This window comes from Lepisma saccharinum, chromosome 29, assembly GCF_977018435.1.
Source record: "Lepisma saccharinum chromosome 29, izLepSacc3.1, whole genome shotgun sequence".
NCBI lineage: Eukaryota > Metazoa > Arthropoda > Insecta > Zygentoma > Lepismatidae > Lepisma > Lepisma saccharinum.
The window spans coordinates 50312410-50330251 of NC_139257.1; the positions used below are offsets into that span (position 1 = coordinate 50312410).

Sequence of the window (17842 nt, forward strand, 5' to 3'; positions counted from 1 at the left end):
CATCATTTTTGTTATTCAATAAATATTCAATTATTTATCTATTTGACATTAATTTCATTGCCAGGGCACTTGTTTTTATGTATTCCGATCTTAACTACAGGTAAGCTACGTAATGAATATGCGCTGTTATATCTCTATTCTTATACAGTATTTTTATGTATTGTAATTAGTATTCATTTGATTTAATATGATTATTTTTAATTTAAACATTATTATTATTATTATTCCTGAGACACTTGGTTCGGATCCCCCGCCTGAAATGCTCGCTTTCTTGCAAGGAGCTCTGTGATGGATGTTAATAGCAAATTTTCAATGGCAAGTTCTACAACCGCCTTAGAGGTAGGCAACACACACAATGCCTTGCAAGGAAGCAAGTATTTCAGGATGTAGTTGTTCCATTTTTATTGAAGGTGACTGTACAGTATTTTTCTTTTGCCACGTGTAAAACGAAACATATCCTTTACTCGGCCAATGGGTCACATGTGACCCATAGAAAATATAGGCGTAGTCCGCCTATGGGTCACTGGTGACCCATCGTGTTGATTTAAAAGTTCATGTGCTTTTAGCACCTTCATACTTGTATGTGAGGTTGTAAACGCTGACAGATGTTGAGGTAAAACTTTGAAATATCATGTGGAAGAAAACCCACCCACCCAGGACACCCCTCCCCCCCCGACTCCAAAGTTACGTATGGAAGCTGGCGCGAATTTTAAATTCGTACACTTATTTGACAAAAAATGTTATAACTCGTACACTATTTGACCAATCTACTTCGGGTAACTTTTGCCTTGCAGCTAGAACATCAGGGCATGCACCCGTGCAGGAATCAAGACGCCAAAGCCAATAAGAGGGGTTGGGTGGGCCGCGGCCCCCAGCTTTCAATGAAAAAATCATAAAAAGGGAGTTTGTCCCCTCTTTCCCCGCTATTTTTGGAAGGGGAGGCAAACTTTAGCCTTATTTTCAAAGAAGAGTCCTTCTCAACCGAATGAAAGAAGTCATTTCATGTTACTGGGTGCATTACATTATAGAATGTGTGAAAAAACTCCCCATTTTTATGATTTTTTCATTGAAAGTTGGCGGCCGCAACCCACCCAACCCCTCTTATTGGCTTTCGCGTTTTTATTTCGGCACGGTTGCATGCACTGGTGTTCTAGCTGCAAAACAAAAGTTACCCCAAGTAGATTGCTCAAATAGTCTCAGAGATATAACGTTTTTCTGAAATAAGTGTAAAATTTTTAAAATCGCGCGCAAAGGCGGCGGCCAGAGAGAGGTTACTTTCGAAAACCAGCTCGGCGGTCTAAAGGATATATGGCACCTTACAAGGAGACCTTACAGAAATCAAGAAACTTTCAGAATTGGTTGTCTTGACAGTGTAATCATTCCAGTGCGTGAAGGTATCCGACCACGGATCAAGTTACGTCCGGTAATGCGAGAAGCATCCCTTTTCCTCCAAGTGTAATTTAATTTCCACATTTACACCCTTCCAACATGTTCCAAATGGCAACGGGGAACATTTGATGCGTGTCTGCGGCGTTGAAAGGCTCCTTCGATCGTTTATCTCTGGAGAATGATGGGCACCGCACCACCTATGGCCCGGCGGTCGTGCTGGGAGCAACCGATAATGCTAGGCTGTCAATGGCAGCCGAGATCGGAGCGCCCGATAAGTGGGGTGGGCCCCAAATGAAGTTTTCACAGCCTTCCGAGGGACGCAATTGATACGCATCAGAGGTGAAGGCTGGAACGGATCTCCACCCACGCCGGCTTCAGATGCATCTTATTTAGATCGCGGGAGATCTTGCCCCTCTTTCCCCCCGAACTCCTTAGCAACGAGTCAATTTTCGAAAGTCATGCATGTATGCATGCTCTTAATTAGGAGAGTACCAAGGCGTTCAAGCTTCACGAGAGATCGAGGCAAGGAACTATAGTATCGAGTTGCTCCAAATTCCAGGCGTGACTCCTCCCTTTCTAGTATTGAAGCCACGCCCATGCGCTGTTGCTACATCCGATCGTATTTCCAATTGCTGCTTGCAAGCAACGACTCAGCGATGAGTTGAATTCTCTTCGACTAACATCGGGCATTTTCGTGTCACAAGGCACCGAATGTTGCTGGCGGGATGAATGAAACAAATGAGCGTCGGATACACAGTATGTTGCCAAACGTACTGTAAAACGGGGGGGTGGGTGGGTTGATCAGCGCCGTTAGTACACAAAACACTAGTTTTTGGGCGATATATCGTCACGATATTTTGGCGATATTTTGTATATTGTGTCTGCGATATATCTTCACGATATTTTACCTATATATATTGCGTCGGCGATATATAGTCACGATATTTTGCGATATATATCGTGTTGGTGATATGTCTTCACGATATTTTGACGATATATCCTCACGATATTTTGGCGATATATATCGCGACGGCGATATATCTTATCGCGATATATAATATAGTACCAGCGATATATAGTCACGATATTTGGCGATATATATCGTGTTGGCGATATATCTTCACGATATTTTGGCGATATATAATATAGTGCCAGCGATATATAGTCACGATATTTGGCGATATATATCGTGTTGGCGATATATCTTCACGATATTTTGGCAATATATAATATAGTGCCAGCGATATATAGTCACGATATTTGGCGATATATATCGTGTTGGCGATAGTGAGAACAGCGAAGAAGGAAACCTGGGAACAATTTGGAAAGGAAATAGAAGAAAATCATAAAAATAATCCAAGAAAATTTTGGCATGTGCTGAAAAATCTGAAAGGAAAACGAGGAAAGAAAATAAGGAATATCAAAAACAAGAATAACGAGGTGAAAACCAATATGAAGGAAATTTTAGATACGTGGAATGAATATTATGCGGAAACCTTTAGAGAAGAAGAGGAATTGTATGAGGAAAGACTCATGAGGGAAGAAAATGAGAACGTGGAAGCTGAGGAAGAAATCCAACTAAAAGAAGTACAAGAGGCAATTAAATCTTTAAAAACTGGTAAAGCACCCGGTTGGGATAATATACATCCAGAATTAATAAAATATGGAGGAAAGGAAATAGTAAAATGGATATGGGATTTATACAGACTAATATGGGCAACAGAGAAAATACCAAAAGATTGGGAACAGAATGTAATAATTCCTATACATAAAAAAGGAAGTACCCTCGATTGCTCAAACTATAGAGCAATATGCTTAGCGCCAGTGGCCCAGAAACTATATTCACACATTATAGAAAAAAGATTAAGGCAACAAGTGGAAGATAAATTGGAAGAAGAACAAGCAGGTTTCAGGCCTCATCGTCAAACTCAAGATCTAATCTTCTCCCTGAGGAACGCAATAGAGAAGATATTAAGCAGAGGAGGGGAAATATTTACAGCTTTTATTGACTTAAAGTCTGCCTTCGACAGAGTACCAAGAGGACAAATATGGAAGGCCCTTCATCAGTTCCAAGTAACGTCAAAACTGACTAGAATAATTCAAAGTCTATATAAGAACGTTAAAGGAACGGTTAGAATAAATGGACAATCCTCCAAGGAATTTAATATGGGAAAAGGAGTAAAACAAGGTGATGGACTTAGTCCTCTTCTTTTCATATTATTCATGGATCAAATTATAAAGCAATGCAAAAGAAGAACAAGAAAATGCAAAATTGGAAATTATAAGATGAAACCGGTATGGGTACAAACATTAGTATACGCTGATGATATTGTTATCCTAGCAAAAGATAGCAACAGCCTACAAAATGCTGTCCTAGAGTGGGGCCGAGCATTCAAAGAACGAAAGATGGAAATCAATGTTAGCAAGACGAAAGTCATGCACTTCACTAAACAAGAACCAGCAAGGATGCGCATTCATTGGAATAATAAGACCTTGGAACAAGTAGAACAGTTTGAATATTTAGGAACCATACTAACTGCGGACGGGAAAATGGACTCTGAAATTAATCACAGAATTCAGAAAGCAAATAATCTGTACTATAATATTAGTAACACCATTATAGGTAAAAAGGAGATTAGTAAAGAAACAAAAATGAAAATATATAAAACAGTCTATCTCCCCACGCTATTATATGGATCAGAAAGCTGGATAATGCAAACTAAATTGGAGAGCAGACTTACTGCTACAGAAATGAAATTCTTAAGAAAAACTGTAGGAAAGACAAGGAGAGATATGATACGAAACACAACAATAAGAAGAGAATGCCTGAATCAGGAACCACTGATTGAAATCATCGAGAAGAGGGAATTAGGCTGGCTGGGACATCTTATTAGGATGGAGGAAGAGCGTAAACCGAAACAAATATTTGAGGCCCGACCAGAAGGAAAGAGAGGAAGGGGACGACCCAGGTTGAACTGGAACCAGTACATTTATGGACTGGCACAGAAGAGAGGGAAGACACCGGACGAAGTGAAAAGACTGGCACAGGATAGAACTTCTTTCAAGAAGTGGCTGAAAGGACCCGACGCCTAAGTGGGCATAAGGGAAAAGAAGAAGAAGAAGAAGATATTTTGGCGATATATATCGCGACGGCGATATATCTTATCGCGATATATAATATAGTACCAGCGATATATAGTCACGATATTTGGCGATATATATCGTGTTGGCGATATATCTTCACGATATTTTGGCGATATATAATATAGTGCCAGCGATATATAGTCACGATATTTGGCGATATATATCGTGTTGGCGATATATCTTCACGATATTTTGGCAATATATAATATAGTGCCAGCGATATATAGTCACGATATTTGGCGATATATATCGTGTTGGCGATATATCTTCACGATATTTTGGCGATATATAATATAGTGCCAGTGATATATAGTCACGATATTTGGCGATATATATCATGGAGACGATATATCGCCGATATGACGATACGGAAAAAAATATCGTATCGTCTCTGACGATATACCGCGATATCAAATTTCCGATATCGTCCATCCCTACAAAACACCCATACACTAGAAACAAGCAAATGAAAACAACTGACAAAAACAGAGACGCTTGGCAACGTTGTAACGGAGAGCGATGTTACCCCTACAGCTTTTGCTTCGCAACTGAGTTTGTTGACACTCATCGAGGCACACACCTCCGAAGACGTAGCAAAAAATAGACCAGCCACGAGTTGGGTTTGCGGTCAGTATAAATGCTTATGGGCTGAGGGCGACAGTTAGGCCGTAACATGTGGCAACGACGGGATGATTGACACATTCAGTGTCCAGTCAGATGAAGCCATGATTTAAAAGAGACCCAGCCGTCTCGTCCGGCCACTTTATACACAGATAGACTAATCTGGACCGAGCCTGCAAAATGAACCCCTGTGCAATTTCCTCCACCAGAGATCATACAGGACCTTTGGCAGCCGTAAAGCTGTTCGCAGAACGTGGCAACACTGCACACAGCGATGTTCATTGGACAGTGGAAACTGCCGGTGGGTGCTGCGAATCAATGATTGCGGTGTTGCCAAGTTCCGCGTACAGCTATACTCCGCTGAATAAGAATATGTATAAAATCAGTTACGCAATGTGAATTGACAATGATGATGCTTTTTAAAACGAGATGCAAAGAACTTCAAAACAAGAACAATATTGTATTCGTAGGACTACAATACCAAGAGAAAGTTGTTTGGCAAAATTCAAAGTAACGTTTTTTTGAGAAACTTTGAAAACCTGAAAATTAATAATTGTGTTTAAAACCTTTCTGTCTGTACCCTACTAAAATTTCATAACTATCTGACAACACGTTATTGATTTACAGAATTTTAAAAATAGCGATCATTTGCAAAACTCAAAACAACTGGTCCTTTTTTGTTCTCACAACCATAAAAATAGAAGGCATACTCGAAAAAAATGGTTAGCATAGATTAACGCAGAATTGAATAAGCTAGAGTTTGATGTAACTGTTATTTTTGTAGGTCTACTGGTTAATTTTTAACTAGAGTTCAAACTCGAGTATCTATAATTTTCAATCCGTCAGTAGCCTTGGTGGCACCTGCATGCACAACTCCGTCGTGTGTTTGTGAGAGATTAATTCACTCCACATTTTATCGTACCAAAAATAGGCTGACATATAGAACACGAAGGGAAAGAAAAGAATAGTGAGAGGAGAACAAGAGAGAGAGAGAGAGAGAGAGAGAGAGAGAAAGGTAAAGATAGGAATTGTGAGTGAGACATAGGCGGAGTTCTGGAGGGGCCAGAGGGGGCCTGCCTCCCCGACTTAAAAGAGACTAAAAAATAAGTTCAGTTACTACATTTTTGTTATGAAGCCATACCGCAAATATTGACGTTTGGCATGTTGTCATGCACGGTAATTACGGCGCAATAGCGGGTGTTAGGCGATTTGATTGAAGAAAGAAAAATGACTTTGTGTTGAGTCAACAGTTACTGCTGGGGCATCAAAAGAACTTTTCAATTTAATTTTTCTAAAATTTATGAAGCTTACTATTGTACCGTAACATTATTAAAGTAATAAGAGTTTTGTATCAATAAAAATTTAATGAAATGCAAAATGCAATAATCGTACTGTTTTGCTTCTTTCAAAACTAACAACCAATATACTAACTAATTAATGTTTGTTTACTTAAGCGAGGAAATTTAACATTTTCAAATCTAAAAGGCCTAAAACTAAGTGTTTTTAAGTTGTTTTTTTTTTATTTCCGGGGGAAGGCCTCCGGACCCCTTATAAACTAGGGGATATTCAATAAGCCTCATGCCCGACCCTGTGGCCGAGTGGTTAGCACATGGCGCTGCGACGCCAAGGGTCCCGGGTTCGAATCCCGGTCGGGCTTGGTTGTTTGTGAATGTCCATTCATCAATTTCATCATTTCATCACTCAAGCCCATCTTCGCAAATTAGCCAAGAGGCACAAAACGCAAAGTAAAATAAACTAAATCAATAAATAAATAAACAATAAATAAGCCTCATGTACATCATATGCTTCTCCCAGAGTCTGCCCCCCCCCCACCAAAGCAAAAGCTCAAACTCATGGAGTGAGAGGGTCCCGGGTTCGAATCCCGGTCGGGCTTGGTTGTTTGTGAATGTCCATTCATCAATTTCATCATTTCATCACTCATCCCCATCTTCGCAAATTAGCCAAGAGGCACAAACCGCGAAGTAAAATAAACTAAATCAATCAATCAATCAATCATGGAGTGAGAGAATAATAAATAGGGAAGAACAGAGAAAAAGAAAAATAATTGAAAGAAAAGAGAAAAGAAGGAAAAATAAAAGGACAAAGGGAGAAACGTTATGGAAAACCAATACACACAAGAAGGAAAAAGAATATAGACACTGCAAGAGAAAAATAGAGAGAGGAATACAATTAAAAGGATGATAGAGAGATTGATAGAGAGGGTGAGGAAGAGAATGAAGAGATAGAAAGAGAGAGAGAGAGAGAGAGAGAGAGAGAGAGAGAGAGAGAGATAAAAAGTAATGAGGAAAGTTGTGAGTGAGTGAGAGAGAGAGAGAGAAGGACAGAGAAGTTGAAAAAGGAATTGAAAGGAAGGAGTGAAGAGGGAAGGAACAAAAGACGGTAGTATTATAGTATGGGGGTGACACCTATAGATCATATATTTCGCACTTTTTTACATTGTTAATGTACTATTTTGGAATGCGGAACATTTCCTAAGGTGAAATAATGCATTTCTAACTAAGATAATGTCTATTTCTTACATTTACGAATACTTACTGTTACTTGTTATTTCGATTCTGTAACACACATTATGGCAACAGTGTACTGGTTCATCGCGCGTTGTGCGAGTGTTTTGTCTATTTATGAAGTGTTGCAACCTCGTTCACCGGAAAATACCTACTTTCGTGCCCGGATTTGAAATTATGCTAATACCTCACAAACAATTGACGTTAGCCTCACAAACCATTGACGTTAACCCCACAAACCATTCACGTTAGCCCCAAAAACCATTTTCCGTAAGGTTAGGTTAGGTTAGGCAAGCATAGTTAAAAAAAATACTCGACACGTCATGTTCTAGTGAAAACACGGCGAGTTTGAAACACTGACTACGGGGTTACGTCATCTAACACACGGAACATTCTGCTCTCATGCAGAAAGCAAATGGCGGCAGCAGCAACAGCGTGTCGGACAGAGATTTTCGCAGAAAACAACATGCATTCGCATTAAAATGGATCAAAACTACATTCACGAACTTCCACAACGCTACAGAAAATGATTTCCGTAAGTACTTTCTCCTGTAAATTTGAAGAAATCCGTCACCTGTATACTATAATGTTACCCAAAAGAAAAAAAGGGAGAAACTTTATGGCAAACCAATTCACACAAGAAGGACAAATAATATAGAAACTGCAAGAGAAAAATAAAAACATAAGATACTAAAAGGATGGAGAAAGAGATAGATAGATAGAGTGGAATAGAAGGAAAATGAGAGAATCACGTGACCATCAAAACTGAGCTCACCCAAGAACCTTCTGTAATGAACTTCAGCATGTTTAGAAGATGCTACTTGTATTGTCCATTCATCATGATTGAGAGGCAACCTAACCTATTGAATCCACACACCGATCTCTCGCTATTGCACTGTTCTCTTCCAATACAACGATATCTAGTCCTTAGGTTGTACTGGTTGCACAAACTTCTTCCCAAATAGGCTAATGTTGACTACACCTACACATTAAAGTAGAAAGATCAAGTGTTCTTGTCAAAAATTCAACTTGTATTCCTTCAAATCGATATTGTTAGTTATTACCATATCTGTATGTTAGTACTTATTTTATGCTTCTTGGGGCTAATCGCAACGATGGGGATGAATGGTGATTTAAAGCAAGGTACAGGACTCGAACTTAGAATACTCTCCTATCTCACAAGTACTATGACATCCAGGACAATGTCAAATCTGTGTAACTCTTTCATGATTAGGTAAGGTACCTAAATCGGTCTGTCAATATACAGTGAGTCACATAATTATTCGGACACACAGTAAATTTCTAACGTTTAAGAGCTGAAAGGGAGTGAAATCTGTGTACAGCGTTGAAGTTGATTTTCGTTTAAAAAATGTCATGTTTAGCACAAAATTGGACGATAAAATGTTAAAAAACGAACATCAGCAACAATATAACGAAGGATGAATCCCTACCGTTGCAAAAATAGTGCCACAAAATTATTTGAACACATAGTAAATGTTAACGTAAGTTTGCGATACAGTGACAATTTCGATTTACGGATTGATTGATGTATGTATACTCTGTTCATATATATTAACTCTGGTTTCCTGTAGGTTTCTATAGCAATTACGATCGCGTTTTGTTTAACAAAGTTGTGATATAAGAACATTTTCTATGTAGAAATGGGGCGAAGAAGAAAGGAAAGTTCATTTGAACAACGTCAGTTAGTGATATGGCACCACGCTAAGGGTAAAACTTACCGTGCAATTGCCTCAATGTTGAAAATGAAAAAAGTACAGTTGCAGATATTATTAAGCGATTTAAAGATGAAGACAGGATCGAGTCCCACGGTCATACAGGGAGACCAAGAATTTTTCCCTCCGAGAAGAGACAGTAATTGTGAGGAAAATTAAAAAAAAAACAACCCAATGGTGTGTGCTGAGGTAGCTGAGGTGTGTGGAAAACATAGTCATCCTCAAACTATACGAAGAGTGCTCAGAAGGGCAAACTACGAGGGGCGATCAGGTTGCTCCGACCCTAACATAGAAGGAATGACGTCACGATTGATTTTTTATTTTGCTATTGTTTAGTGATCCTTTATATGCTTTCATTCTGAATTGTAAGTCTGAGTAGCGTACAGTTTTCTTTTTACAGGGGTTTAACTGAGTGAAGTTGTGTCAATGTGCCAGAATGGAGAAAACTGAGGTGAGAGCGGTGATCAAATATTTTGTGAAGAAGAAGTGCACGGTATCCAAAATTCATGAGGACTTGGTGGATACACTAGGGGACAGTACTCCTTCATACAATATGGTGAAGAGATGGTGTCGTGAGTTTAATTGTGGGAGAGAGTCGTGTGAGGATGAATATGGAGGTGGAGCACCAAAAACTGTCATGACGACAGAAAACATTAACAAAGTGCACGATATCGTGCTGAAGGATCGTCGAATCACTATCCGTCATGTTGCTGAGATGTGTGGCCTGTCATATGGCACTGTGCAAGACATAATAACCCAGAAATTGCAAATGAAAAAAATTGCTGCAAGATGGGTCCCTCGAAACTTCACCCCACATCAGAAGCTCACCCGAGTGCTCATCAGTCAAGAACTTCTTGACAACTTTCGTGCTGATATAGACGATTTCCTTCCCCGATTTGTAACTATGGATGAAACATGGGTCTATCACTTCGACCCAGAAACAAAATCACAAAGCATGGAGTGGAAACACCCACATTCTCCACCAAGAAGAAGTTCAAGGTGCAAACGTCAGCAAAAAAGGTGATGGCCTCAATTTTCTGGGACTGCAAGCGTGTCCTACTTGTGGACTATCTACAAAGATGGCAAACCATCACTGGCACATACTACAGTGACCTAATCAAGAAATTACGTGATTCCATCAAGAAAAAGAGGCGTGGGATGTTGACCCGTGGTGTGCTCCTTCACCAGGACAATGCACCTGTCCACACCTCACGCATTGCGAGGGCCGCTATCGCAGATGCATCGTTCCAATTGTTGCCCCACCCACCCTATTCCCTAGATTTGACCCCCAGTGATTTCCATTTGTTCAAACATTTGAAGAGTGACATTTGTGGGCAAAAATTTTCTGATGATTCTGAGGTGATAAGGGCTGTGGACTCATGGTTGGAGGACCAGTCGGAAGAATTTTTTTTGCAAGGTATCCAGGTGTTGGAGCACCGATGGGAAAAGTGCTTTGGAGTTGCAGGGGAGTATGTTGAAAAATAATAAAAAAATTGAAACCCTATTGCCGCTCTTTCTATGTTAGGGTCAGAGCAACCTGATCGCCCCTCGTATCATGGCCGTGTAGCCAGGAGAAAGCCATTTGTAAGTAAGCCAAACAGGACAAAAAGACTGGTGTTCGCAAAGGAACACTTAGGAAGGGATAAGACATGGTGGAATCGGGTAATTTTCACTGACGAGAGTAAATTCAATATTTGTGAGTCAGATGGGAGGGTAACAGTGTGGCGTAAACCAAATGAGGAGCTCCGAGGGAAAAATTTGCAAGCAACAGTGAAGCACGGGGGTGGTCACGTAATGGTTTGGGGTTGCATGTCGGCCCAAGGCGTTGGTAAATTGGCTTTCATCGAACAGACAATGGACAGGTACCGTCGTTACCTTGACATTCTGAAGTAAAATCTAAAGACCAGTGCTGAAATGATGGGCATTCTCTGTAACTTTATGTTTTATCAAGATAATGGCCCGAAGAACACTTCCCGCGTAGTACAAGAATGGTTATTGTACAACTGCCCAAAAGTGCTTCATCCTCCACCGCAGTCTCCAGACTTGAACGTCATTGACCACCTCTGGTGTAAGTTGGAGAAAGAAGTGAGGAAAACACCTATAACCTCGAAGGCAGACCTCAAGGAGAGACTTCAACATGAATGGGCCAACATATCGCCAGTGTACACCAGAAAATTGGTAGAAAGTATGCCAAATCGTTTATCCGAGGTGTTAAAAATGAATGGGATGCCTACCAGATACTGACATTTCTGTTCGTTGCTTTTCAATCGTGTTTTCCTGTTTCTCCTTCCATGTGTCCGAATAATTTTGTTTAACCCACAAAAAATGTTTGTTTTGTTTAATGAAAATATTTTACTAATATATTATATTAAACATAATTGAAGATAATTAACAGTGTGCTCATATTGTGTTTTGTTTGTTAAATAAATATTAAACATTTATCATCGTATTATATCACGACTACGTCAGTAAATATTCAGAAATCTTATCTGTCCGAATAATTATGTGACTCACCGTACATGCTTTAATCTTTGTAACGTAATTTTTTAAACTTAACAAAAGTGTCTATTAGTATGTAGTTTGGAACTATATCTAGGGTGACCATACGTTCCGTTTTGACCGGGACAGTCCCGTTTCAGAGGCGTGTCCCGGTGGTGCTGTCCAAATTTTTAAAAAGCCACTATTTGTCCCGTTTTAAAAGTGTAGGAGTTATCTTGAAAATCAAGTCTAAATTTGAGACATTTCATGCTAGAAGGGATGTATTTTTTTGTGCGTGTTCCGATATTTGTAGAGCAGTTAATAACTATAACACCATTAAGCCTTGTTTCCATGATATGAAAGATTCAATATGCTGAGCAAGGCAGAAATTTATTTTATTATAAAACATTACTAAACGTAACGTTTCAACCTTATAGCAAGGTCTTCTTCAGACTCTGCACTAAGTAGTTTATGTTTTATAATAAAATAAATTTCTGCTTTGGTCAGCATATTGAGATTTTCAGCAGATAATAAGCATGTACTTTCTTTACGGAATTGCAACAATAATTTGATGTTCCTACACAAACTCAAAATAAATTATGAAGTTGTGTGTCTGATATTTGGGGTAAGGCTTTCGGGAAGTTTATATAAACGGCAGATGAAGAATAAAGCTGCTCTCAAGAAGATTGGTGCTTCTGCTAAATACTTCTGGCATTATTCAACTTCACCTTAGAACTAACGTCAAAGGTTGATTGATCAGAAGCAACACTATGTCAGTCGTACCAATATTCAAACAATGAATACCTTTTGAGAACGGGAGATCATATTTCATTTATTGTTTACGATGTATCATTTATGTTATCCATCCTTTAATAAATAATAACAATACGTTAATAATAAAAGATTGGATTGATCTTACGCAGGATAGGAGCACATGGAAGGCTTGTGTTACTGCAGCCATAAACCTTCGTGTTTGAGAAGGCTAGACAGTTAGTTTGTTAATACTTTAATAATAGCAATAATTTTATAATTAGGCCAAACAGATTTTTCGGAGGGGGCGGGTTTAAACTGATCTCCTTGGGATGTCCCGATTTTGGGTCAAAATATTATGGTCACCCTATATCTTGACTACATGTTTAATGTTACAAGAACGCTCTATCACAAGAGTAAAATGAATGTTACATTTGCACATACAGACATTCTTTCCAGGAAAGCAAAGTCAAAGATATTAACAAATGTTTGTATATTTCTCCTACAGATGGTGTTCCAAACGTTCCGTGTCCAACGCGACGTAATCCTGCGAACGGAAGAATAATTCAGAGTCCTGCAGGTGATTTGGTGCACTATCGGTGCAACCTCGGCTACAAACTCGTTGGTGCTGGTGCCGCGTATTGCAACAGGGGAGTCTGGAGTCACCCGGAGCCATTCTGCACACCGGAACGTAAGTATCATTCGTAGACATTGTCGATTCATATTTTACATTTTGTTTACAACTGTGTACCCAATATAGACGGTTTGCCGACGAATATTTGTGTGAAAGGTCCTAATCTGCAACACAGGAACGCGAGGAAAGGGATGGGATGTCATTTTGAAAACTAAAGAAGGAACGAAGACAGAAGAAACTGGTGAATGAACTGCAGTAATGAAATGGTAGGAACATTTTCATAGTGAATAAGTTGGAAGAGAGCATACCAGATGACACGTAAAGTGCATGTATTTTTGGTGGTAATTTGGTCATATAATCAACCATTTTTTTTTCTATTTTTTGGGGTGGGACAGTGGGAGGAAGCATTGTACCACTTCGGTTTAAGAAACTATCACATGCACTGCATACAGGTCAGGATTCGAACCCGTGACCCCTGGAGTCGTAGCGAGATGTGTTAACCACTCCGCCACGGGGACCGACTTAAGTATGCTTGAATATGTTGCATGATAGAGCAACTTTGATTTGAATTATATTTTCACCTACTTTACACTTTCATTTACTGAAATATTTATTTATTTATTTTGCAAAGATCCTTAACAGAACATAATGTTCCAATAATAAAGGATCATATTAAAAACATTTATAATAAAGAATAAATATACATTTTAAAAATTACAGAACTACAGAATTAAAAAAATACAAAATACAAAGAAAAGGATACAGAAAATAGGGAATAGAAAAGGCAGTAGGTATGTTATACAAAATTACAGAACAAAATAGAAACACAATATAGCACAATCACAACAGACTATCGCTAAATACTTTCAAATACAAACATATGATACATCGCACAATAGTCGATGTACGCTAAGATTAACTACACAAATTGTACAAATATCAAATCCATATGAGAGTAAATGAAGCATGACTTTAAATACATAGTATCGATAAAAATAATATAATACAAAACACAGCTTCACTAAACACTGAATAATTTCAATACAATAAAATTTAAATATTAGGCAATGACAATATACACCCTGTCCATAAATATACTGTCATACTTTAAATTGGTATTACATCGCTTTGGATAACCGTATTTAAATAAAATTGGTGACATTTGAAAGAAAAACTCTAATATTTTTGTGCACGTCAACAATGGACACCAATATCAGCAATGGACAACAATGAACGAGATCAAACATAGAAACTGAAATAAATTTACTCCTAACAACAATGGACGATGCGGGTTCATTGTTTGATATTTAACAGGCAGGCAGGTTACATGTGAATGTTTTCCTTTAAAATTATGTTGTTATTACAGAAGGTTTAAGAACGTAGTTGGTGTGTTTTAGAATATCATTAGACGCAGAGTTTGGTGAACATGTTGGTGTGTTTTATCATTCCACGCAGAGTTTGGTGAAGGTTCAGCGTTCGGACTGAAGTGGTTATGGCGACCCCACAAGAAACGTAGTTGGTGTGTTTTCATGGGGTTACATAAAAGATTGTGTCTATGTACCCCCATTGCCTCAAAATCTGCAAGAACTGCAAATTCGCATCACTTCTGCAATCCAGTCCATCCCTGTGGATATGTTGGAGCGTGTGTGGCATGAATGGGAATGTCGCCTTGATGTCTGCAGGGCCACTCGTGGGGGCCACATTCAATGTCTATGAGTTGTAAAATAAAATATTTGAGTTTTTCTTTCAAATGTCACCAATTTCATTTAAATACGATTATCCAAAGCGACGTAATACCACTTTAAAATATGACAGTATATTTATGGACACGGTGTATATATTTTTATTATTGAACTATATGTTATAAAAGGAAGCGCGAAGTCTACTTTAATTCCCTTTTGAACAAGTTTGTTATAATTTCTGCATAGTCTGATAACAACTGAAGATTTATGTGTATTATTTTTCGATTTATCAATAAAAAAAGGAAGGAGACACCTAAAATTTATTGGCTTAACACTAAGTTTAAAATATTACAACACTTCAGGCGAATCTAAGTAATTCATAATCTTATAAAGTGTAAAATATTGAGTTATTAATCTTGTAGATTTCAAAGGTGGCACCTCAGAATCTACTAGTAAAAATATGAGAACATCGGGAAGCAGATGTCCTTCTCTTCTCGATTTTACAGAGCCGGCTCCCGTGGCGGAGAGGTTAGCACATCGCGCTACGACGCCAGGGGTTCTGGGTTCGAATCCGGGACTGGGCATGCATGTTTGTGAGTGTCCATTCAAAGATTTCATCACATCATCACTCATCCCCATCTTCGCAAATTAGCCACAAAGTGGCACAAAACGCGATGTAAAATAAAGCAAATCAATCAATTTTACAGACGCCTCTTTCGATACGCGTAGCTCTTTTCAGCAGCGGCCACATGAAACTGTAGGTCCAGCTTTGTTCTTAATTGGATTTTAAATCTTTCGTTGATGAGCGTCATCATCTCGCACATTAGACGAAGCTGCGTGACGTAGGAAACTGAAAATCGTGTTGTGTTAGTCTAAATCGCGTGCTAAGATCCTCGCACTGATTGTATTCCATTAGGGACTCTTTTGAATCGGCTCCAAAAGCAACGGACGGATGGTCTAATCGTTGACACCCACGTCACGCGGCTCCTAATCGCTGTCTGCTTCCTTGAGAGTCTTTGCTGCCTCGGCTGTTCTCATTGGTGCAGGACGAGGCAGTGTTCACAGGAGGGAAAATTTACCGCTCAAGTGGGAAATTTTAGATCTTCTAAAAGGAACCAGCATGCATATGTTCGAGGAGAGTCAAATATAACCCTTAAAATGTCAAACACGAATGGCCAATATTTAGGCACATGTTACGTACGTCTGTTGACAAAATTTCGACCCGCTAGTGTTGCCAGCTACGGATATATGCCCATAAAAATGGTACTTTTTCACGTAACCCATACAATCGCCAATTCCAAATCCATCAAATGCTGCACATGATCAATATTGATCGCAAATGACGGATTGACATGGCATCAGAAGTCTAATTATTACCCTTCAACAATTTCCTACATATTTTTCTCACCCAAAAGTGGCGTTCTGGAAACATTTTAAAGCTTGTTCCGCCATTTTTTAATTGATATAAATTTTTCCTTGGAGTAAACTGTTAATATTAATCATTAAAAGATATCTCAATGGATGAGGCTTTATATTGAAGGAAATCCAGTGTAAATATATTTTATGGTTTTCACGTTATAAGACATGAAAGTTTGGGTTGCGCGAGTTTTGAGACATTATGTGCATGAGGTGTCAACTGTTATTTACAAAACTACCTCTCAAGGCTGCAACACTGACAAAGTGAGCTTCAAAACACAATTTTTGTCATTTTAAAAATGGTCCATTATCCACACGCTTGCACCAGTAAAGAGCATTGGTTTCTTACCCTCTGAAAGGCTAAAACTTATAGAAATTCTCTGGCAAATGAAAATTCAATATATCCATGAACGCTTATAATGTATTTAATGTATATTTCATGCAATCCTGATCAGAGGTGCCCATCCCCCCCCTCCCAAGGCCTATGACGCACTCGCTCCCAAAAGGTAGATTATTTTCCTAGACCCCCTTCTTATGCCGAAGTATTTACTCAAATTATTTGATCACGAAATTTGCGGAACAATACAGACATATTTAAGCAATATAAAACGCACAAATCTGCTCAGGCTCACTGCCATTGTTAGTGTACTGAACTTTATTCTTAACAGTTTGACTGCTCGACTAACCTTGTATTGATGCGAACAGCACGCCCCCCTTCCAAACCGATTCTAAAGAAAGCATAAGAGGTGGTATTTCATTTCAAATCCATCGCCGCGATCATCCACACGTAGGTAGATAAACTGTACATAATAACAACTAAAAATCATAACAAGTTAATCAAAGAAACTATGTTGTGTGAAGATATATGGAATTGGTGCCCCCCTGTGGGCACCCCTGATCCTGAAGTCATAATGAGTTCGACCGATTTTCGTTTCGATTCGTGAATGGATGAATAGAAAACGGTTGCTCCTATGTGAACTAGCATATGCAATAATTTGTTTGTCACATCAAGACAAAACCTAAATGACAAAAAACAACTCGCATATCATATATTTCTTCAGCAGTATGCAATATGAGACATGATATTTTGATGCAGATAAAAAAAATTGAAACGTGTTTGTCTTCATTTTTGTTTGTATGCACATGACACATTTTAATTATTCTGAACCCAAGAATTAAAACAAATTCAGTAATTAATTACTAGGGAGACAAATTTATGGTAAATAAAAACCGAGGATAGCGGTAAATAAAATGTTAGATCAGCGGTATATACCAGCGGTGGGAAAAAACAACAGACTAATCTTATCGCTGCTACAGCTAGCAAGTTCAATGAAACTGCAAGTTGAGTAGACATTCGGGGAAAGAAAGGAATGCAGCTTGACAGGGAGCGAAGTTTTCGAACTGAGATTATGTGCATGGAAAATCCCAATTTGCAGCGTCTTCCTGATGTGATCGAAGATAAAACGTTCT

General features: G+C 38.8%; 1 protein-coding gene across 3 annotated transcripts in view; it reads left to right on the forward strand.

Annotated features, from left to right (window-relative positions):
- Nucleotides 1-17842, forward strand: part of LOC145981619 (uncharacterized) — a 427540-nt gene that overhangs the window by 151708 nt on the left and 257990 nt on the right. For all 3 annotated transcript variants that reach the window (XM_083114992.1, XM_083114994.1, XM_083114993.1), the window contains exon 2: nucleotides 13149-13331. In XM_083114992.1, coding sequence (XP_082971118.1) covers nucleotides 13149-13331 — 183 coding nt within the window. The remainder of the gene's footprint in view (nucleotides 1-13148; nucleotides 13332-17842) is intronic.